This window comes from Colias croceus, chromosome 12 (genome assembly GCF_905220415.1).
Source record: "Colias croceus chromosome 12, ilColCroc2.1".
Classification (NCBI taxonomy): Eukaryota; Metazoa; Arthropoda; class Insecta; order Lepidoptera; family Pieridae; genus Colias; species Colias croceus.
The window spans coordinates 722171-746094 of record NC_059548.1 but is presented as its reverse complement, the minus strand read 5'-3'; the positions used below and the strand labels follow the sequence as shown (position 1 = coordinate 746094).

The following is a 23924-nucleotide window of genomic DNA, read 5'->3' as shown; positions in this document are numbered from 1 at the left end:
GAATTGGGAACTGATATGGCTATATATGCATTAAAAGAAATTGTTGACTGTTATAATAATCAGAATACTAGTGTTTATGCATGTTTTTTAGACTTAAGTCGTGCCTTTGATACCTTGAACCATGAGATATTATGGAAAAAAGTTCGCAGCAGTGATGTTTCTTCTGACGTTGTGGGTCTTTTTACATATTGGTATGATAATCAGACGAACAGCGTTAGGTGGGGCAGTACTCTGTCCGACAGCTATATTCTCTCGTGTGGTGTTAGACAGGGCGGAGTAACCTCTCCCGATCTGTTTAACTTATATGTTAATGATTTGATTGTGGAGCTGAGTAGGACTGAAGTTGGACTTAAACTAGATGGCAGATATGTCAATAATTTGAGTTATGCTGATGATATGGTCCTGCTCAGCCCCTCAATCAAAGGGCTTCGAAAACTTGTTGGCATATGTGAAAGATATGCTCTTTCACATAGTCTACAGTACAATGTAAAGAAAACAGAAATGTTGATATTCAGATCGGGTAAGGGACCGGATAACATTCCGCCAATCTGCATTAACGGTCACCCTATTAAAATAGTAGATAGCTTTAAGTATCTTGGCCACATTGTTACATCCAAAAGAAAAGATGATGCCGATATTGAGCGACAACGACGTGCACTCTGTGTCGTCGGCAATATGATCATCCGGAAATTTCGTAGGGCATCCAATTCCGTTAAAATTCATTTATTTAAGACCTTCTGTCAGTCCCTCTATACTTGTCAACTTTGGACTAATTACACCAAAAAAGCATACGATGGCATTCGAGTAGAGCACAATAACATCTTCCGATATTTGATGGGGCTCGACAAATTTTGCAGCGCTTCGGAGATGTATACCAACTTTAGAGTAAACTCCTTGAATGCCATCCAGAGACACAGAATTGCTACATTTTTGTCCAGAGTTGACAAGTGTAGAAATAAAATTGTACGCAGTCTGGCTGACAGAAATATAACTAGTAGTATGTATAAAACTTGGATCTCAATTATTATGATTTAATTAAGTATTGGCTTTATGTGTTCATTGGTTTTTTCTGTATTAAAAATTATTAAAATTGTATACATGTAAATTATGGGACTAAATTGTTCTGAAATAAAGAATTTATTATTATTATGTCTCTCTCCATAATACACGGGTATCGCCGTAAGGATGATACCCGGTCCTTTGGAAGGCTTACGTGGGGACACAGGTCCAACACGCAGAGGCCCTTTAGAGAATTTAATGTGTTGTGGGACACCAGCCGCAGCCTGCCCATGGCTGCACTATAGAGATACAGCCCTGGGCAGTCCGCGGCCAATGTAGGACTATTGCAGAAAAATGGAAATGAATAAAACTGGGTTATGGAAGGGGGTGTTAGATGGACTGGTATATTGGGTCTATGGGGGCTATGGACGTCTGCCTTTTCAATATTAAAAATTGAAAATTATGGCAGACGGTGACTCGCCAGTTCGGTCGATGGGCTCCCAAAAAGGTTACCGATAATGGCAACAAGGGGGCAACATCAGCTGAACGGCTGGGGGTGTAGAGAGGTGCGGCACCGGTTTCACCATCGCGAGCCCGCGGGCCCGGAGCGGGTTTCCCCGCTATTACGCCATTAGACACTTCCACCCCCGAGCATATAGCTCTAGCGGCTCCACTCTGGACGGCCAACAAAGGCAAGCCAGAGGTGGGGGATCCTGAACCTCGTCATTGTTCACTCCGAACTGCCACCGGGACAGCCCAGAGGTGAGGACAGGGACCTCCCCCGGGAGCGCTCGGTTCCCGCGGGGTCGCTACTCCCCAACACCTCGCCACAAGGTGCCCTGCGGGGTGACTGACTGCACGGTTGGGATATCTATTGTAGATATGCCAACCGGGGGCGATGGGGTCGTCACATCCCTACGCCTTTATTATTATTATTATTATAGTAAAGGCAAGTGCGTTTAGTGTGTAAGGGCTTTTAGAAGTTGCAACATTAAGTAAAAGGAAATGTTTACAATAAATATTTAAACTTATAGCGTAAGTAGAAATTATTTGATTACTAGATTTCCGCCCGCGGCTTCGCCCGCGTTTGCAAAGGAAAACCCGCATAGTTCCCGTTCCCGTGGGATTTCCGGGATAAAAACTATCCTATGTGTTAATCCAAGTTACCCTCTATATGTGTGCTAAATTTCATTGTAATCGGTTCAGTATTTTTTACGTGAAAGAGTAACAAACATCCATACATCCATACAAACTTTCGCATTTATAATATTAGTAGGATATGTATCTTACCCTACTGACATAATTTACCAATACTTTTACATCAAACTATATATCGACGGGTAATATGTGGAGGAAGGAAGGTGGAATTCCTCCATCAAAAGGGAGGATCCTCGACCACTACTCGACGGGCCGGTAGGTGAATGATGTCGGAAAGTTGTATAAGACCGGCTACTCACGTACGTCCTGCCACAGAGGCGATATTGGTACAATCTCTGTTGGTCGGTGATCGGAACAATTGCAGATGTTCTCTAAATTGCCCCTGCTTGCCTATACACATCATAATTAAAGTGCAATTCCAATATTGCCCCTGCTGCAGCCTGCAGGTACGTGAGTAGCCGGTCTTATATGCTTTTCTACAAAAACTCAAATCACAACAGCTATTGAAATAAATTTGATAGAGACCAAGTAATAAAATAAAGGGACACGTTTCAAGGTCACAAAGTCAAAGTGTCACTTCAAATGTCAAACTTTATCTTACAAAGCCACCCCGCGAATCACTTATAATATTTTCTCCTAAGTAGCTTGTCATTATTCAAAATGAGCCTGCGTTATGAAAATGTGCCTATTTATTTCTTGGTTTGTGACATACGTACACAATATTAATTTAAACAGATTTAAATTTTTTGTTATGCAGTGTATAACATTTTTAAAAGACCTAAAAAAATAAATAAAGGTCATGAACCGGTATGCAACTGACATGCGAAAGACGCGAGTTCGATTCTTATTATTCTTTTTTTTTCATACCTTTTTAACAATAATTATACAAATCAACACACAGCCGAAACTATTGAACCTATTTGGTTGAAATTTGTCATTTATAGAGCCACTATATGTAGGCATCCTCAAAGAAGAAGGATTTTAGTAAATTCTACTTCCAAGGAGGGGATGATAATTTGTACCATGAAAATTTATTTTAACCACACTCAAGCGAAGCTGCGAGCAACAACTTGTTAATAAATAATTATACCATATTTAAAGCTATAAAAAGTGTTTTACTATATACCTACTGTTTTCCGTGTCCATATATCAATGACCTGTCCACATGGTGGAAAAATCGTCGACTATTCGTGTCCAAGTGAATTATTGTTGCCTGGCTTTGCATTCCTGCCTTGTTAAGCCACTGTGTATTGAAGAATCGCTGTTTTTAGCGGTTTTTGTAAATTATAGTTCTTTCGTGGTTTTTATATTGAAATTATAGCCGGGATGATAAAAATATTAATTTCTTTCGTTATTATTAGATATATCACTTATGAATATTGCGAGTCAGGATTAATAATAATTATTGTTCTTAACTTGTATAGTACTTCAAAAGTTTTATCGTTCATTTTCTAATTATGATTATTTTTTCAATGAAACGGATAATTTTGTTCAGTTATAATCATTGCTATTCAATATAATAGATCGCCTAAAAACAAATAGAGAGAGAGAAAGAAGATTAAACAAAAACAAATCTGCATCGTTTACAATATAAATAAATGAAAATTATAAGATCACTTTTATAATATGACCAATTTTACTTTGCAATTTTAAACCTTAATCCCATACAATGCGAATACCCTTTAATCAGTAGAATATTTTTAATCATCAACTCATAAGGTTGTGCTTGTAAAGCATACGTAAGCGGAAAAGTTATTTGTATTATGAAAAATTACCAAATAGTCCATTGAATAAAAGGTTCTAGAGTGCGTAAGTTAGTAACGTAAGATGTTTCTTCGGAAACATGTCAAGAGTCCTTAGGTAATAAACACACTAAAACCCCGGGACACTAGGAAGAGCCCCGGAGTGGGGGGAGGGGGGAAAAGGTATTTTTTTTTTTCATTTTTCGCTTAAATCTCAAAAACGGTACATGTTAGAGAAAAACTTTCAAGGAAAAGTTGAAAGGCCATAAAATTATCTACAAGTTGTAACGAAATCATTTTTTCCTATATCCTAAAGTTTCTGAGTTACATGCAGTTAAAAATGATTTTGGCTCAAACAATTTCCCCATACGATCAAAAAATATTTCTTTCTTCCAAAAAAACTCAAATGTGCAACTTGTGACCGGTACTGATAGATTGCTTTTAATTAGGTCTATAATTGGTAAAATAAACACATTCCTCCATGGAAGACTTTAGGAGGAATCGATTGTTAAAATATTATATTAGGGTAGTTTGAGTTACTGAACATGATCTTTTTATTTTTTTCTTCCAAAAAACTCAAAAGTGCAACTTGTGACCGGTACAGATAGATTGCTCATAATTAGGTCTATCATTGATAAAAAAAACAGATTCCACCATGGAGGCGTTTAGGAGGTATTGAATTTATTAGAGTAGTTAGGTAAAATAAAAAGCTTTCGAATTTTTCACATTTCATGGGAGTAGCTCGAAAACGGCTGCGAATAGAAAAAAAATATTTAGGTACAACTTGTAGATAATTCTATGGCCTTTCAACTTTTCCTTGAAAGTTTTTCTCTAAAATGTACCGTTTTTGAGATTTAAGCGAAAAATGAAAAAAATTGACCTTTTCCCCCCTCCCCCACTCCGGGGCTCCTCCTAGTGTCCCGGGGTTATAGTATGTTTATTACCTAGGGACTCTTGACATGTTTCCGAAGAAACATCTTACGTTACTAACTCACGCACTCTAGACCCCCCTTGGAGGGACTCATTCAATGGACTAAAATGGAAAAGTAAGTAAATAAATGTATTAGGATTATATTCCCACAGCCCCCGGAATCACAGACACAATAGAAAATATATTGTGTCGTGGTCTCATTGGGCCGCTCGGTGGTCAATGGGATATTATAACTTTAAAACAATTTTCAGCTGTTTAAAAAGAAATAAAAGATGAGCAATACATTTTGAACAATATTTGACTGGTTTAAATAGATCACTAATCTACACTTATATTATAACGAGGAAACCTTTGTTTGTTTGTTTGTTTGATTGTAATGAATAGTCTCATAAACTACTGGACCGATTTAAAAAATTCTTTCGCCATTCAAAAGCTACATTATCCTCGAGTAATATAGGCTAGGTTATATCCCGGAAATCCCACGGGAACGGGAACTATGCGGGTTTTTCTTTGAAAACGCGGGCGAAGGCGCAGGCGGAAAGCTAGTGTTGATATAATATTATTACAATTAGGTATTATATAAACTAATAATATTATAAATTAAACTTTTTAACGGATTTTAAACTCGATTTATTCATTATATTATTTTTCCGACGTATCGAACTTTACAGCAAACACTAGAAAATACTAATAATATTATTTAAAATTTAAAGTTATGAAATCAGAGTCTGCGTCCATCTATTTAAAAACATATTTATTAATTGGCTTTACCAATAACCCCAATGTTTAGAAATCGTTTGCTAAAGTATTATCTCGCCTCTTATGTCCGTGATAAGGGCGCACACACATGATTGATACGCTTTTATCATTCGCATAAAACAATGTATAAGCTGCTTTACATTAATGTTATTTTGTTTTATCATCGTTTTAATATCCTCTTTATTGTTTCACTTGAAGCAGATATCGTGTTATTTCGTGTTTCTTTGTTGAAATGAAATAAACTTTTACTTTACGATGTATTCCGACAATGCATGGCTTACATTAGTTAAGATTGCTTGTTGGGATATGTACTATAAGGTTGGGTTATGTATATAAATGAACTAGTTCGTCAACCCGGGTTTACCTGTGTTTGAACAGTTGATTTAGTTAATACTATCTACTGTTATGAACTTAACGCAATTGTATAGGTATCAGTTATTTTGTGCAAACTTATTAATAAGTAAACTGAGTTTTGAGTTAAATAATTAATAAGCTTATACCAAAAAATAAATATAATTATCTTCAAAATAAACACATTTTTATTCTAAGGGTGTAATTTGATGCTTTGAAATAGTAATGAAAACTATCAAATTTTACTCACGTTAGACTAGCAGATAAAAGCTCCATACATTTTAGTTGCTTATTATTCAAAAGCAATAGATACGACTGCATTATAAGCCTCTCATTTCTAAAACTGTCACAATTTAAACAATACCATACATAAAATCTCAGTCTTTTACAACTTACCATAAGAATAAAAGCCTGAGACAGAAAACTGCTCCTTTTAACCACGTGAAACCAAAAAGAACTTATACACAATGCAAAAAGGCTCCTTTCAGCTCTCCTTCAAAAGACAAGCCAAAACTAAAATTATTCAAATAATACACATAAGACATTCCACATAGAGACAGCTCTAAAATTTCACAATAACATACCAAAGTTAGACGAGTCTTACAACATCTTAAAATCCACTGCATCATACATTGTTTAAAATTTTGAATACCCCAGTACCATGTCTGAAAGCAGTGTTACTTCCAGTGTGAAAGAAAGACAGCGCTATATAGGTCGTCTAGCGCTATCACGTTCCCACGTTGGAAATAATACTGCTATAAAATGGTAAGGTTGCACGTTGTTTATTAGTCCATAAAATTGTATCTTTGTCATGCAGCGAGCTAGTTTCGAGTTTTCGGGTGACGGAGTATGTATTCAGCCATTTTTGTTGCATTCAATGGAAGATTTAGGGTAAACTCGCATTGTTGGAACAATAGGTGGTATAGTATGTTATGGTTTTCGTTTATTGTTTCAGTTTTAACTTTTGAGAGATGAAAGAGCAGAAAAAAGATAATTTTGCATGTATTTGATATTAAGTATAGTATTGTTTTAAACCACATCATTATAGTAACTGCAAAGAAATAGCGCTGTTACGTAAATGTCAGTTCATAAAACCTATGTTAATTTAAATTCATACATAATATTAGAATAATTTAAATTATATTTTGTATAGTTACAATACCTAGTCGACGTAAAATTAAAGTAGTTTGTATAGGTACAATGTCAACATAGTGATTCACGAATAGAGTTATGATTCGAGTAGTAGTATAATATACTAGCTTTTCGCCCGCGGCTTCGCCCGCGTTTTCAAAGAAAAACCCGCATAGTTCCCGTTCCCGAGGGATTTCCGGGATAAAACCTATCCTATCTCTCAAGTTGGATCGAACTGCACATGGTGTGCGAATTTTATTATAATCGGTTAAGTGGTTTGGGAGTCCATTGAGGACAAACATTGTGACACGAGATTTATATATTATATTCAAACTCAAACTCAAACATTCATTTATTCAATTAGACTACTATTTAGTAGCACTTTCGAATCGTCATTAAGATATTAATTCGCCAAGTGAATTAACTGGAAACCATTCTATATTTTGTTAATTGCACTATAGAAGTTAATATTTGTCCCAATTTCATACCAATTTACGAGAGTCAATATAGACATATTTACTAACTAGCTTCCGCCCACGACTTTGTACGTGAATCCCCGTTTTTCCCCGTTCCCGCAAGAATTTCGGGAAATCCTTTCTTAGGGGACGCCTACGTTATGACATCTACCTGCATGCCAAATTTCAGCCCGATACGTCCAGCGGTTTGGGCTGTGCGTTGATAGATCACTATATCAGTCACCTTTGAGTTTTATATATATAGAAGATTATAGTTATTATCTTATCATCTACATAATCTTAACATATATTTTTTTTAATTTTCACACACGGCACGATCTGATCCCATACTAAGCTTTCGCTTGTGTTATAGACACCACATGGCTGATAAACATACATATATAATTTTAAATAAATACTTACATGAATAATTATTAACCCACAGACAGAGCAAACATATAGATGTTACGTCATGTGTACATAGGTACATTACACAAATATTTGCCCTGGGTGGGAATTGAAGCCACGACCTCTGGCTTGGAAAGCCTACAACGCACAAAAATAATATTCGTTATATTAACACGTGTTTGCCATAAAAAGAAATAGTTACAAAGACCATAACCGTAAAGCGTATAGCAAATATTTAAACAGTATGGACAAAGGGACATTCGTTTTTATTGAATCACACCAAAGGTCGCATTTCATCGAGAAACGAGCTAAATTGCTGACACAACACCTCTCTTGCGATTTAGGAAGTTATGTAACTGTATGGTGTGATTTACTATGTTTTGTTTGAAAAAAGTAGTGAGATTTGTTTTTTGAACGGTCGATGGTTGGTGACTATCACTACCTGGGAACTGCACTAACTTAATAAATTATTATAAAAGAGGAAACAGGATTGGCATAAGGTATTAGAAAAAGTGCTAGGAAGGGATCTAAGTCTTAATCTAAGGGTAGGGTCTGCGTTCGTCGGGTCAAGAGGTGTTCGCGCAATGGTGGGCAGCGACAGATCCTGGCGCGCGGTGATCACGTTCTCCGAGGACGTAATCTCGCGGAAAGAGGAGGCGGAGCGGGTTCGCGAGAGGGATCCTGACGCGGACCCAATCCGGCGCCGTCGTCCTATTGGGCGTCGTCGTCGCGTTGCTGCTGATTTACGCGGCCGCAACCAGCCTCCCTAACGAGGGGCACCGGGCGATGGAGCGGGGATTTAGTCCATCGTCCGGTGAGATGAGGGCGGCGTGAGACGTGTTCCGCTCACGCCGCCCCATGAGGTTAGAGCTGGCGGGCTCATAGTTTGTGTTGGCCTGGAGACGGGCAGCTGCTGATGGGGTCACGGACGAAATCTATCTATACCCGTGGCCCCGTCGTTGATGCGGCTTGACGGAATACAGTGGGGTTTTGGTCGGTAGGAATCCGACATAACCCACGGCCCTATCCCCAGAAGCCGTGGGTATCTATGCAAGATTTCCGCACTTAAAAAAAAAAAAAAAAAAAAAAAAAAAAAGGTCTGCGTGCGTCCATTCTCCGTCGTACGTCCAAAAACATAATATAAATACCTGTTCTTATTTCATAAATTTCATGTTCAAGATTAACAGTTCGTTTACTTCGTTGCTATCGATAATTTAAAATTATAATCTCCTGTAAGCCAAAAATTCCGAATCGAAATTCACAATTTTCGTTCATCAACTATAAGGATTATTGAACGATGTTTTAGTTATGAATCTTTATCAAAATTTTTGAACGAGTAGTCACTTTGTTTTACGTAATAATATGTAAATGATGTGAATTTCCTGAAATAATATGTTTTTACGTTTGTATTGTGAATATCAGGGTTTCTTTATTCCAACTTATTTGCAGTCTTATTTGGATATTTGTAGTATTTAGTATAATAGCTAAATAAGTGACATGGGATTAAATATTATGTATGTAGGTAGGTATTATTAATTATGAAAGCAACTGCACCGGAGGGTTATGATTTTCGGTGGTAATATTATGTAGATAGGTATATTTCTATTTTCTGAAAAAATATTATCACCTCTTACTGATATTTTTCTATGTATTAAAAAAACCTCCTTTCAACAACTCCTTTCTTAATAATAAGCAACAATCAATACTCCCTTTTTCACAGTTGGTTAAGCAATAGAATCCCACACTGGTTTCCTTGATATCCAATTCCGTGAGCAAACAATTTGTTTGCTTTTGAAGATTGTACTTTATGAAGGATTACCGTGTTGTTATCGTGAGGTAAAACAGTGGTATTGTGGTAGTTTTGGAATGAATTATTTATTTATAACAATTTATTATAAAAACTTAATAATTATAAATATAAAAACACAGTGTTACAAAAAACTTGTGTTGTTTAAGAGCAATCTCGATATGAAAGGAAATGGAAGAATTATTTAAGTACTTTTTTAAGAGTTTAATTTTCATCTATGAAACGTTGACGAAACTTTTTATCAACATTTTTAAAATTACTAGAAGGTACATAGCAACATCAACTTGTATGTTTGAATAAAAAATCCTACTAAGTAGGTAGTAATGGAAAGTTTAATAGTTTTATCATGAACCCACTTTTAATAAGAATGTATTCACGCCCACATGAAGTAATGATAAAAAAATATTAAAGGCATAATTAATCTTTAAACTGAAAAAGATGCATTAAAGCTATGAAACAAACTATATGAAAATATTATCTTCTGGGCTAAAACGCGATAACTCATTCACATTCATAATGCCAGTAGGATTTTCAAAGAAAAATGTAACTTGTCCAAACCACTTTAGGAAAAGCCATCTGAATATCATCACGTCAAATTGAACCCTTTCAATTCATTTGACATATTTGACCCATGACCTCTTAAACCCTTTCCTAGTTTAGAAAGTTAATACGAGAATATGATTATTATCCTATTAAATCCAAAACTATCAGAATTTGTATAAATGTGTGTGGTGTGTTAAAATAAATAAAATATTTGTGATGTATACTACTAGGCATTGTCGTAAGCAGAACGTACGTATTACATAGGATAAAATAAAGGTAAAAATAATGTGAAAATTTATTTAATACCCATACTTACCAATGTTGCATGATAATCGTAGGAGAAAAACTTCTAGAAAAAAATAAATCATGGTATTAAGAAGTCAATGCCATACAGCCATGCTCTAAACTTTCTTAAGTAGTTAACAAGACGCAATGAATGAATTTGTAATTAATATAAATTCTATATAAAACTAGATAATAATAGACACACATAGAAGAAGAAACTAACTCATCCCAAAATAACTTCAAAACCTACGCATTGTGTCAAATTGAATAACTTCTGAATAGAAATTCTATATCTTATACCATGCATTAAATTTCACTAAACCCTCTTTGACTTACCATTAATGGTATTTTAGTAAAGCATTCTTACACCAAATTGGGTTCAAGATAAGGGCTTTGACGTCACTCCACAGACTATATTCAATACCCTTTTAATTAACTTCAAGATGGCCGCTACCAAAGCCTTTTGTCATGAAAATGCTGATACTGGAACTGTATTTATCATTAAATAGACAAGATATCTGTCCTAGCTAAGAGCATTAGGGGATAGTGTCAAGAATTTTGAAGGAAGATTTTATAGGTAGCTTTAAAACAAAAATTTCAGATAAATCTATTCAAAAACAGACTTAACATCTTTCAAATAAGGTCCTATTTTCCTTGAGCAGAGATGAACGTATTAAAAAGCATTATTATCCACACATTAGTATTTGAAAACACACAAATATTTAAAGTAAAATTAACAGTCTTTTTACTAGCAGATACAATCTTTGCCACCAAAACATTTCTTAAAACAAAACTTCCACCACATTTTTCCGAAAAGCAACCTATAAAATAAATAGACTGTAACATAAAATAAATATTTATAACATCACCAAATTTTACAAAAATAAGTATCTATAAATTGACCACGTTTCAAATTCAACCAATTTTGGGTGTCTACTCCAAAGGTCACTCCTTACTTGAAAGGTCACACCGTCGTCACACTATTAGAACTTAATAAGACACTCTGACACTTCATCATTTTCGTTTATATATTTGCAAGATCAGCAAAACTGAGTCCAATTTACTTTGCCACTATTTTGTACACTTTCCTTAATTTATCAACCACTCATAATATTTTTATATTTGACTAGCTGTGCCCCGCGGTTTCACCCGCATTGCTCCGCTCCTGTTGGTCTAAGGGAGATGATATATAGCCTATATCCTTCCTTGATAAATGGGCTATCTAACACTGAAAAAATTTTTCAAATCGGACCAGTAGTTCCTGAGATTAGAGATAAATTGTTACGATAATTCAGTATTGCCATGTATGCTAATAGTGATAATGCTATTAAAGAAAATAAGACAATAAATGATGAACAATAAACATTTCAAAGATTCTACAGATTTTTGCTAACCATTTTTTTTGTTTATTCTGTAGGTCTCAAAGCACACTATAACAAATACCTGACATAACAACATTTGCCGGGTCTACTAGTAACTAAATTATATTAATTACCTCTACAGTTGCCTCTACGCGATCTTGTTCAGTGCTTTAATTGAGAATAATTAACTCCACAAAACTGAGTTATTCAAATATCCTATAACATCCTACTGTTATTATAAACTTGATAGTTTGCAAGCATGGAAGCTATTATACACGGCTACAATTAAACGCATCTTTATTTATTTACTTACTGTGCGTGGACGGATCCGCGGGCAAAATAATTATTTCTATAGATCATGTGTTATTTTAATGTATGACCTATATTATTACTGTGAAGTTTCGTAAAAGACCTACCGGTTTTCCGTGAAAGAGAAAGAGTAACTAGTATACATCCATCCTCACAAGCTTTCGCATTGTAATACTAGTGGGTTTATACGTTGACTTTATAAGTCTAATTACATACATTTTTTACTCAAATAACTGAAGCCACAACTTTTCTAGATCCAATTTAACACATGTCTACAAAACTGTACCATTATAAGATCCAGTTTCTTATTGTTGGACATTTCGCAAGTAACTATTAGAGTCGGTAAATTGTATTAGTTTTTGGGACGTTGATTGATGTTACTATTTATGGTGACCATTGTTTTTGGCACATCGTTAGCGGTTTGTTTTGTTATTTCATCATTCTAGAATTGTCTGTGATAGTTTTATTTACAGGGGTCTAAAGTTTATTTAAAAATGAAATCCAACTAGAAATCTTCATGATTGACAAATATTTTTGATTCCGAAAGTTTTCAAGTTAAAATTCCGTTGTTCTTGATTTATGTTTACAAATAAGTAATGTACATACAAATGAAAAATATCTCCCTTCCTAAATCCTACATCTATTTTCCGGTACCTACACTTTATTTTGAAAGTTGACGCACATTTTTGTATATTTTATTTTATTTAAGGCCAATATTTCTAAGTAGAATTTAAATCGAACGAATAAATCTAGGTACTTATGATAAGAGAAAATGTAATAATTTAATAAAGATCTTTAAAATCTGCAATAAAAGGACGCCGAATTTAATTACATTTAGACCACTAAAAACGAATCTTCTAAAAGCTTTTTAAAAAAGTGTAGATGACACCATAAAATTTAATCTATTGTGTAATAAATTGGGCGGAGTTACACTATAAATTGCCAATAATCTTCTGACAGGTTTAGCCAATTATTTTTATTTCTCATGCATCTACGTATCACGTTAACCCCGAAATCCCTGTTGATATATCATGGCCAGATACTTTCAATGATTCATTCTCATTAATGGATTTTATGGAAATAATCTCTGTGATTATCCATATTGATTCGTTGGTAGGATTAACTTCGATGAGATTGAACCTTAGAAATTAAATACATATTTTTACATAACTGGAAATAATATTACGGATAATGTGTAACATTCCTATCACTAAAAAAGGAAATCACAGGAACAATAATAATAATTCGTTTTGATTGATCGTATTTAATTTTTTCTTTTTGTTTCAGACATAATGACTAACTTACAATCAACATAACAAAATTCAACGATGGTGTGAGGGAGACGCCACTATCATGCATCCCTCTCCAGCCTGGTTGGCAACGTCGCTGCTCTTCATACTCCAGCACTCTGAAATGAGACACAGCATAGACGAGCCAAAACACCACCACAGACACCGGCACAAAATAGATTTAGACCCCTACAAGTACACGCCATATTACGACCCTTTACCTAACTTCAAAGACATCTATTTAGATAGGAGCCTCGTAGATTACGAGATAGTTGCACTAGATAATGATAGCAAAAACGAATGGATGCCCAATGACCATGTGGGTGAACTGAATAAGAAACACCAGCATTGGCCAATAAAAAGAGAAGCGGTGATAGAAGGTGATCTGGTGCTTGGTGGTTTAATGATGGTCCACGAAAGGTCGGAGAACATGACATGTGGTCCAGTGATGCCTCAGGGAGGAGTGCAGGCGTTGGAGACGATGTTGTATACGCTTGATATAATAAACCACAAGTTAAAACTGATCCCCGGTGTGACGATTGGCGCGCATGTTTTGGATGATTGTGACCGGGATACGTATGGACTTGAAATGGCTGTGGATTTTATTAAAGGTTTGTTAGTATTGATTGTTAATGAGACAAATACAAATTTTCTAAATCAATATATAAAGAACATTTTTCGCAATTTTTTGAAGCCGGTTGGAAAGTGGCACTTTGAATTTTTATTAACACGTCATTCACGTTTGAGATAACTGTATTATTTCGTGAAAAAATTTTGTGCAAACACTATTTACGTAATAAATTCTCAAGTAACGTATTATTACAACTGAATGTAACTTAGCATATTGTTTGTACTTGTACAGTGTACACAATACTTATTAAATTCTTATCCCCAGGGTCAATAAGCAACATAGATGACGCAGAATACGCATGCAACGCGACGGCCATGAGGAAGGTCATATCCGGAGTGGTGGGGGCGGCGTCCAGCGTCACTTCGGTTCAGGTTGCCAACCTGCTGCGGCTGTTTAAAATACCACAGGTATACCTAGACCCATTTTACATGTATATTATTTATTTATTTAAAACTTCAATACAGTTTATTACACAGGAAACCTTACAACTACTTACAGAAATAGAAAAAGTACCACTTTTTAAGCGACTTTAAAACTTACTAGCTGTGCTCCGCGGTTTTACCCGCAGTGCTAGCTTACTAGCTTTCCACCTGCGGCATCGCCCGCGCAGTCAAAGAAAAACCCGCTTACTTCTCGTTCCCGTGGGATTTCCGAGATAAAACCTATCCTATGTCCTTTCTCGGGTATCAAAACAACTCTATACCAAATTTCATGCAAATTGGTTCAGTAGTTAAGGCGTGATTGAGTAACAGACAGATAGACAGAGCTACTTTCGCATTTATAATATTAGTATGGATACCCATCCTCGATAAATGGGCTATCTAACACAGAAAGAATTGAATTCGGACCTCGATTTAGTTCGTTCGTTCGTTCGTTCGTTCTTGTTTGTTTGTTCTTCGTTCCCGATATTAGCGCGTTCAAATAAACAAACTCTTCAGCTTTATAATAATTTTAAAGTATAGATTAATGATCTATACACAAGGCAACAGATCTATACATATTTACAGTGGTGTATGTCCTGGTTTTCATTGAACGTGTAACTAGCGTACTGATGAATGTAATCCAATTATTAAAAAAACGACGTTTAGCAATAAATCTGAACTGACGAAATACGATAAATACTTAACAATTATTAGTTAAACAAATTCTTATAATGATTATTATGAGACACTTGATTTAAGCTTTTTGCTCTATTTCCAATATTTTCGTGTCTTAATAAACTTATAATATTATCTATTATCCAAGTATTGTATTGCTATATCGGATCGTACATGTTTACCCAAGATCCTGATTTCTAGATAATATAATCTATACTAATATTATAAAGCTGAAGAGTTTGTTTGTTTGAACGCGCTAATCTCGGGAACTACTGGTCCAACTTGAAAAATTCTTTCTGTGTTAGATAACCCATTTATCGAGGAAGGCTATAGGATATTATATATAATCACGCTAAGACCAACAAGAGCAATGCGGGTGAAACCGCGGGGAACAGCTAGTTCGAAATAAATATCACAAAGCAATTAGAGCGCATATGTGTTTGATGCTTTGCTTGCCTATAAAATGGCTAATACAATTTCTGTAAGAAAATATTCCTTACATTATTTCTAGGATAGTACGTTTTAAAAGAGCAGTTTTGTGTTGTTGTGTTGGTACGGGATTAAGAACATTAAAACGTACTAAATAAGTGTTTCTATTATACTTTTACCTTTATGATCGTAGGCTATGTATGCATTTAATCTTGTGATAATCAGCAGCAAAGTGTTGTTCTTGAACCCACGAAGGTTTCTGGTGTAACACAGGTGTAACCGGGGTGCACAGCTAGTATTTTTATTTAATTATGTTTACAAACATTTTACTTAAATTAATTACACCTTACAAGAAACAACCCCTTCTTATTACTGTACTTACACCTGAGTCTCTATTTATTCGTAAATCACTCAACCAAATACAATTCGTTACTGTATTATTTAGAAGATCTTTTTCCACAAACACTGTATTGTTCAGTTTCATAATACCCTCAAATAAGATACAATAGAAGTGATTCTACAAGATAATGGCGTAATTTGGAGATTGGACTTTTGTGCTCTTTGAATCTTTTTTGTTTGTAATTGGATATATGACCTTATATCAGAGGTTTTTTTATAACACGCTAGAGTATTTTACATTAGCTACATAATGTTAACTAGTCAAATTTTAAAGTGAAACTTTTATTACATCGCCTCAAACTTTTTGGTCTGTGTAGCGCATGTCGCGTGTATCGCGGCAACCGAGTAGGTATTACCTACTCGGCACGCGACATGCGCTACACAAAGCAGTGTTCCGAACCGTTCGAACAATTTCATTTTACCGGGGTTTCATAAAACCACACCCTTGGATATGTCGCCATGACCTCACCTTCACCGAGTAGGCCGAGTAGGTAGACCATACCTATTACCGAGTAGACCAAGTAGACTGCACCTTCGAGTAGACCAAACCTATTACCGAGTAGACGAAGTAGACCGCTCCTTCGAGTAAACCAAACCTATTACCGAGTAGACCAATTAGACCGCACCTTCGAGTAGACCATACCTATTACCGAGTAGACCAAGTAGACCGCACCTTCGAGTAGACCAAACCTATTACCGAGTAGACCAAGTAGACCGCACCTTCACCGATTAGTCCAAGTAGACCATACCTATTACCGAGTCGACCAAGTAGACCACACCTTCGAGTAGACTAATCCTATTACCGAGTAGACCAAGTAGACCAATCCTATTATCGAATAGACCAAGTAGACCACATCAATTTCCGAGTAGACCAAGTAGACTGCACCTTCACAGAGAAGACCAAGTAGACCGCACCTTCACCGAGTAGACCAAGTAGACCGTACCTTCACCGAGTAGACCAAGTAGACCACACCAATTTCCGAGTAGACTACATCAATTTCCGAGTAGACCAAGTAGACCGCACCTTCGAGTAGACCAAACCTATTACCGAGTAGACCAAGTAGACCGCACTTTCACCGATTAGTCCAAGTAGACCAATCCTATTATCGAATAGACCAAGTAGACCACATCAATTTCCGAGTAGACCAAGTAGACCGCACCTTCACCGAGTAGACCAAGTATACCACACCAATAGACCACATCAATTTCCGAGTAGACCAAGTAGACCGCACCTTCACCGAGTAGACCAAGTATACCACACCAAATTCCGAGTAGACCAAGTATACCACACCAAATTCCGAGTAGAACAAGTAGACCGCACCTTCACAGAGAAGACCAAGTAGACCACACCAATTTCCGAGTAGTCTACATCAATTTCCGAGTAGACCAAGTAGACCGCACATTCGAGTAGACCAAACCTATTACCGAGTAGACCAAGTAGACCGTACATTCGAGGAGACCAAACCTATTACCGAGTAGACCAATTAGACGATGATAATGACATGGTCTGTGTAGCGCATGTCGCGTGACGTACGATAATTATTATCGTACAAATACGATGATAATGAGATGATATGATAATTTCTATCATGCAAAATTCGTGAATTTATAGAAACATAGTACTTCTCGATATGGTGGAGTAGCTATACTAAAAAACAATGATAATTCATTGAGGGTTCCTTCAGTAATGCAAGCATACATGAATAACATGAGTGTAAATCAAGCAACTGCTTCCGAATCTACTGTGGGAGATTTTTGTGCAGCTATTTGTCAACTTGATGAAAACAGAAAAATCGTGATTGCGTCAATATATATTAAAGTAAATCAAAAAATAGATGATGTAATGGATTTTCTAGGTTTTCATCTAGCTCCATTTGCTAAGTCATCAGCTCAAATCTTCCGTTCTCGAGAAATATATTCACGAATGCCTGTTATTTTGTCTGGTGATTTTAATACAGATTTCAAGAAAGAAGAATCTGCTCCACTCATTGAATACTTGAGAGAAGTATTTAATCTTGAAATGATAAATGATAAAAATGTACCCACCACGAGATATGGTTCAACGATCGATGCGGTTTTTACTAGATACATTGAAAAAATCGAATGTAAATCACTGTTCACGTATTTTAGTTACCATAAAATGTTGGTTACATTTATAAACTGTGAAACTCATAATGAAGATGGAATGATAATAGAATGATTGAAAATAATTGAAAAACGGATCAAAATGACTCAACGATAATAAAATATTGTTTTCAGTTTTTTGATATGTGTATATTATCTAAATAATTGTTAAGTATTATGTAAGTCGTACTCTATAAGATACAGAGTTGAATAAAAATATTAGTTAGAGGACGTCTAATTTTATTATTTCCCATTATCATTCCAATTTTCCAAGTATAAAATTAAGATTGATAAAGCGATTTTTATACCCTTAATGGAATATTATTCGAAAAATTTTTTTTAGTTAAATGTCTATAGTGTGAAAAAAAGTTTCACTTTTACCGTGGTTTCATAAAACCACACAACATTTTTTATACATATTATGAAAGGACAGTGGTAAATATGAATATATAATAAAAATGGATCGCCAAATCGCTAAGCGTAAAACTCGAGAGCGGCTCGATCATTTTCCCAAATTTTTTATATTTTTGTAAGGCGCAAGGAAGGTTTTTATGGAAAGAAAACACGAAAAAAGGGCAGAACAATATCTGACGGGGAAGGAAGATATTTAAAAAATATTCTCCGTAAAACAGTAATGTAGCCACTTAAAAATAATAATAAAATACCATTTAGGTAATGCAAATGTACGCTGTTAAGTATCAAATAATATATAGAACAACCACAGGCAATAACAGTAACTAAGAATATTTTGCTGCCATACCACTTTATATATTACGTAGTTACTAATATTTAAAGTTTTAAATTTACTAACGAAACGCAAGGTAAATATGGATGAACTAATAAATTATTTCCACTTGGTAAAAAGAGTAAAATTCATGAAAACCACGAAATTACAGCAACGACTTCGCTTCCCTTGCGTTTAATTAAAATATTCATTCGGTATTTTTGCACGAACGTAAATAATGACAATCCGAGAATGTATTAAAACGATCCTACTACGATTACATGTTTCTGTGCAAATATTTGGATTAAAATGTTTTGCTTTATGTCAACATCATTATAATATGATTTCTATATATTATGATAAAAGTTTACATATGAGTTTTTCACTCATATGTGTCTTATGTGTTTATCCACGCTTATATTACAAAAACTTTGTATAAATATGAAGATGTTGTTCTTTCAAGCAAAGAGTTCAATATAACCTCATATTCGATATAAATAATATAGATTGTGAATTGGAATAACATATAGGCTTTTCATGCGTAGGTATTCCACGAATCAAGTGAGCTTTATTTTCTATTCTATGAATATGTGAAGAACCTATTTATATGAGTGTACTGAAGTGGAGTTCTTGGTACCAATTAAAAAAACTATTTAAAAACTAAAAACGTACTATATGTATGATATCTATTATATATCTATGTATTATTTATAGTATATTTATTAGTATTTTGTTTTATTGTTATTATATTACATAATTTCTTGCGTATACTTTTTACCCACCTCCTTTTTCTATTTTGTTATCACATCTTTAGTTGGTTGCCTGGAAGAAATCACTTATAAGTGATAAGGCCGCCATCTGTGCTGTGTCCTCTTTTAGTATAAGTTTTCTTTTCTTTTTGTAATTTTTGTTGGCAGTACAATAAAGAATTTAAATAAATAAATAAATATATGAATAATATAATTCTCTAGCTGTGCGTTGCGGCTTTACCCTAATTATTGCTCCGCTCACATTGGCCTTAGCGTGACGATTTATTACCTATTGCTTTCCTCGATGATTAATGATAATGGACTATTTAAAAGTGAAATAATTGTAAAAATCAGACTCGTGGTTCCTGAAATTAGCGTTCAAACAAACAAACTTTTCAGCTTAATAGCATCAGTATAGATATAGATAACTTAATATTTTCTGTTACAATTTTCAAACTTCAAAACAAATAAACCATGTGACTCTCACAAAAACGAACGAAAACTTTATTGACCGTAAAAACGTAAAATCAACTAGTAAAGTCGAACCACAAATTGAATCAACCTCCGACCCCAGAAAGTTGATGAAATAAAATAAAAGGTACAAGAGGGAAAGAGGCAACTTTAGAAGAGTGCGTTTGAGGTTATGTTTCTACTTTACTTTGACTGTAATTGCTAAGCAATTTCGATAATGTGCTATCGATCGTGGAACTCAAGTTTTTTGAGCATACTTTCGACTCGAACGCCTTTGAGATTTGAAGTAATGACTTAAATTACTGGGCTTGAAGGTTAATTCTAGTGGTTAATTCCTAATTGTTGGAGTTTAATTTGATTTATGTATGTAATGCGATGTCTAATATAAAACGACGTGTGGCACTCCGGGACTGCCGCGGTAAAGCTATTGCATGCTATGCCTTCAATCCACACCTCCGCCCGTCGGAGTGGGGAGCGTGAGGTTTTTTCGTTACGGAATTCCTCGATTCGGTCCCCGCGCTCAAGGCCCGCGATAGAAGCTATGCAATAGCTTAAAAATAATGTATTAAGTTCTTTTGGAAATAAAAAAAAGCGAAAAAGAGACAATGGGGCAGAATAACATCTAGCTAGTCTATAAAATTACTTGAACTAATTAACATCATGCCTTTACTTCCTTGTATCTATAGTAAAAATAGTTTGTATGCGTGTGTGTGGTTGAGTGGCTGACCACCATTTTACTAGCTGACCCATCAGACATTTTCCTGTTATAAAGTTAGCATGGTCGTTAATTTTCCTTTCATTTGTAACTTTTCGTGCAACTTTACTAATGTTATCTTTCATTAGAACCTTCTCCTGAGAATAAAAAACACAAATAAATAAAAATAAGTGAATTAGTTCCCGCCTGATGCAGAAATAAGAAATAATTAAGAGAAGTAGTTGAAAAATTGAACACTCGCCTACACTCATGAAATTAATGTATTGGCACTGATCCTTAATAAGTGTACAAACTTTGAATTAAATTATAACTAGGTTTCCGTCCGCGGCTTCGCCCACGCAGTCAAAGAAAAACCGGCATAGTTCCCGTTCCCGAGGGATATCCGGGATTGCGTCATTTTCCCGGGATAAAAAGTAGCCTATGTCCTTTCGCGGGTATCAAATTTAATGAAAATTGGTTCAGTAGTTTAGGTGTGATTGAGTTACAGACAGACAGAGAGAGTTACTTTCTCATTTATAATATTAATAGTATGGATGAATCTAATAAAAGCATGTTAAAAAGTATAGATTCATTTTTATAATAGGTACTTATATTAAAGAGGTTGTTAATCAAAATACGAAATTAATAAACAGAATTATTTATTTAAAATGTTTTTGTTCACAGGTCTCCTTCTTTTCAACGTCTCCTGAATTGTCGAACAAAGCCAGATTTGAATACTTCACGCGTACAATACCTTCTGATCTTCATCAGGTACCTTAATATTTTATTTTATGTTAATTACTTCTAACATTTTGTTTTCAAAATTACACCAAGGTAAAAACTTTGCCAACGACTATGAGTACTTTTTTTAACTTGTCAGTTTCGTAATGAAACAAATACCATATTTTTTTTTAATATAACTTAGGTATAACTTACAATAATTTTCCACTTGTAGCATATCATTGAACAACAGATCCAAATCCAATCCCTACTCTAATTCTAAACTATGATTTCGATACACATACATTTTCCTATTAGCCTTTTATCAAAGATTAATTCCATCAGGAATTAACTCGATCAAGAAAATAAATACATAATACTTAAAAAGCTAGCGGAACCCGAAAGCGGAAGCTACCGGTCCAGGGCCTCTAAATGCTCCTTCATCAAATATTAAACAAGTTTTGAAAATAATGCCCAAGCTGCTGTAAAATAAATTAAGTAAAATAGTACTAAATGACTAAATACTACCTATACATTAGTAAAAGGCATTTATATCGGAATGAAAAATGTAACTCGGGTGTGCACTTAAAGAATTCTACGATGAATACAATATATTATAAATAGAAATTTAACAGTTATGTACAGACAAAGATGAATTAAATTTCTTAAGTGTAATTTTGCGGTATGATTTTTCTATCTGGAGATAGTTAGGAAGCTAAAGAGTGATAAAGGCTACATTTTACTTTTGAAGCGCTGCGTTTAACAGCTAGTTTATCATAATGTTTCCTTTTCGGGCCTCTGTTGCTCTAACTCCGTCTCTGTTCGAACGGATCCTCATTACGTCAGGCACGTATAACTTTATGATCATCGATCTCGCAGCCTCCTGGGACTGTGATGTGATTGATCACGCCACTCATAATTATGGCGTGTAGAAATAACTGTATGAATTTTATTAATTTTGTATAAATTGGAATTTTTAAGACTGACATTATCTATTCTGATATTTTGGAAGCGCTTTTTGATCATCGTGTCTAATATATAGAATAATATTTACAACCGGTTCGGAAAACAGTTTCAACAGGAAACTCTATAGTTGCTCTTTTTATATCAATTCAATTTATACTAACTTAGGCCCCTGCTTTGCTCGCGAGGTGGCCTCACAAAATCAAAGTAGGTTACTATTCTAGCTTATAATGTTGATTTCCATACCAAACGTCATACAGATCCATTTTGCATTAAACGTTAAATTTTACAATTGTAGTCATTATTATTTCAGATTGTATTTCTCATGTTTTTAACCGACGTCAAAAAAAGAGTTCTTAATTCCGTCAGTAATTTTTGTCCCTTAACTTCTCGTTTTCTACAAAACGCAATTAATACTTTTAAATGTACAAAATTAAACCCAGGTAAGTTAAATAAACATAAGCATTTCTACCCAATTCTAAAGGTCCTACGCTCCCTTAAAAATCGACAGAAAAAGGATTAAAACTTCAGTACGAATTAATTCCAGTTCAACTAATCTCAGTAATGAATTTAAGCACATTTCGCCAACTCCACTAACTTGAATCGTCAGCGTAACAACTTATTAATTCTGTTTGAACAATCACAATCTGTTTTACATTATTGTACATTGTCACTCGGTTGTTAATAATCTAGTACTGTTTGTTATTTATATTCAATGGGAATGTTGATGTCTGTATGTATTTTGAAGTATTATGAGTTAGAATTTAGATTGGGGGACATTTTGTTTATTTGATGAATGTTTATTGAAATGTCTTTAAGCGCGCTGAGAGTAAAATTTATAAATAAATAAATAAAAAATAAAAATCGTTTATTTATTTCATAAAACAGTGTAAGTATAATCAGTGTACAATCGATTTCATGGCAATACCGTCACGTCATGGAGTAAGGTGACGATTTTTAATCTTGCCAAAGAAGTTTCACTTCTGTCACGTGTGCTCGGCAAACATGCTCTTTATTTAGAAATTTCATTAAAACAATTCAAAATGACTTATGGTTTCAAGTTAACTTCGTAATCATAGTATTCTATTAGAACAGATGGTTCTTACTTAATTACTTATCTACTAATATTATTTTATTTGTTGTATACCATAAAGTATTAACAAAGAAATCACTTTGGTTGTGTTATTTAAATTTTTAATCAAAGTTCTGTATCGCAAATGTCGAATTAAAAGATTTTTTGTACAAAACAATTGTAGAATGCAAAGTTCAAATTGAAATGACAGGACAGTCGCAAAGCTAAAATGAAATTAGACGCTGTTCTGAACAAAGGTTTTCAAAAACTTTGTTGAATAAATTTTAGTGAACCTCACGGATAAAAAAAATAAAAATTGTCAC

At 34.6% G+C, this 23924-nt stretch overlaps 1 protein-coding gene across 1 annotated transcript in view; it reads left to right on the top strand.

The window, feature by feature from the left end:
• The first annotated feature begins 13536 nt into the window (after positions 1–13536).
• The window catches only part of LOC123696194 (metabotropic glutamate receptor 3-like), a 44071-nt gene continuing 33683 nt past the window's right edge, over positions 13537–23924 (top strand). Inside the window, exons 1-3 of the mRNA XM_045642254.1 lie at positions 13537–14139; positions 14424–14566; positions 21531–21617. Of these exons, the coding sequence (XP_045498210.1) occupies positions 13593–14139; positions 14424–14566; positions 21531–21617 (777 nt within the window). The 5' untranslated portion in view covers positions 13537–13592. The remainder of the gene's footprint in view (positions 14140–14423; positions 14567–21530; positions 21618–23924) is intronic.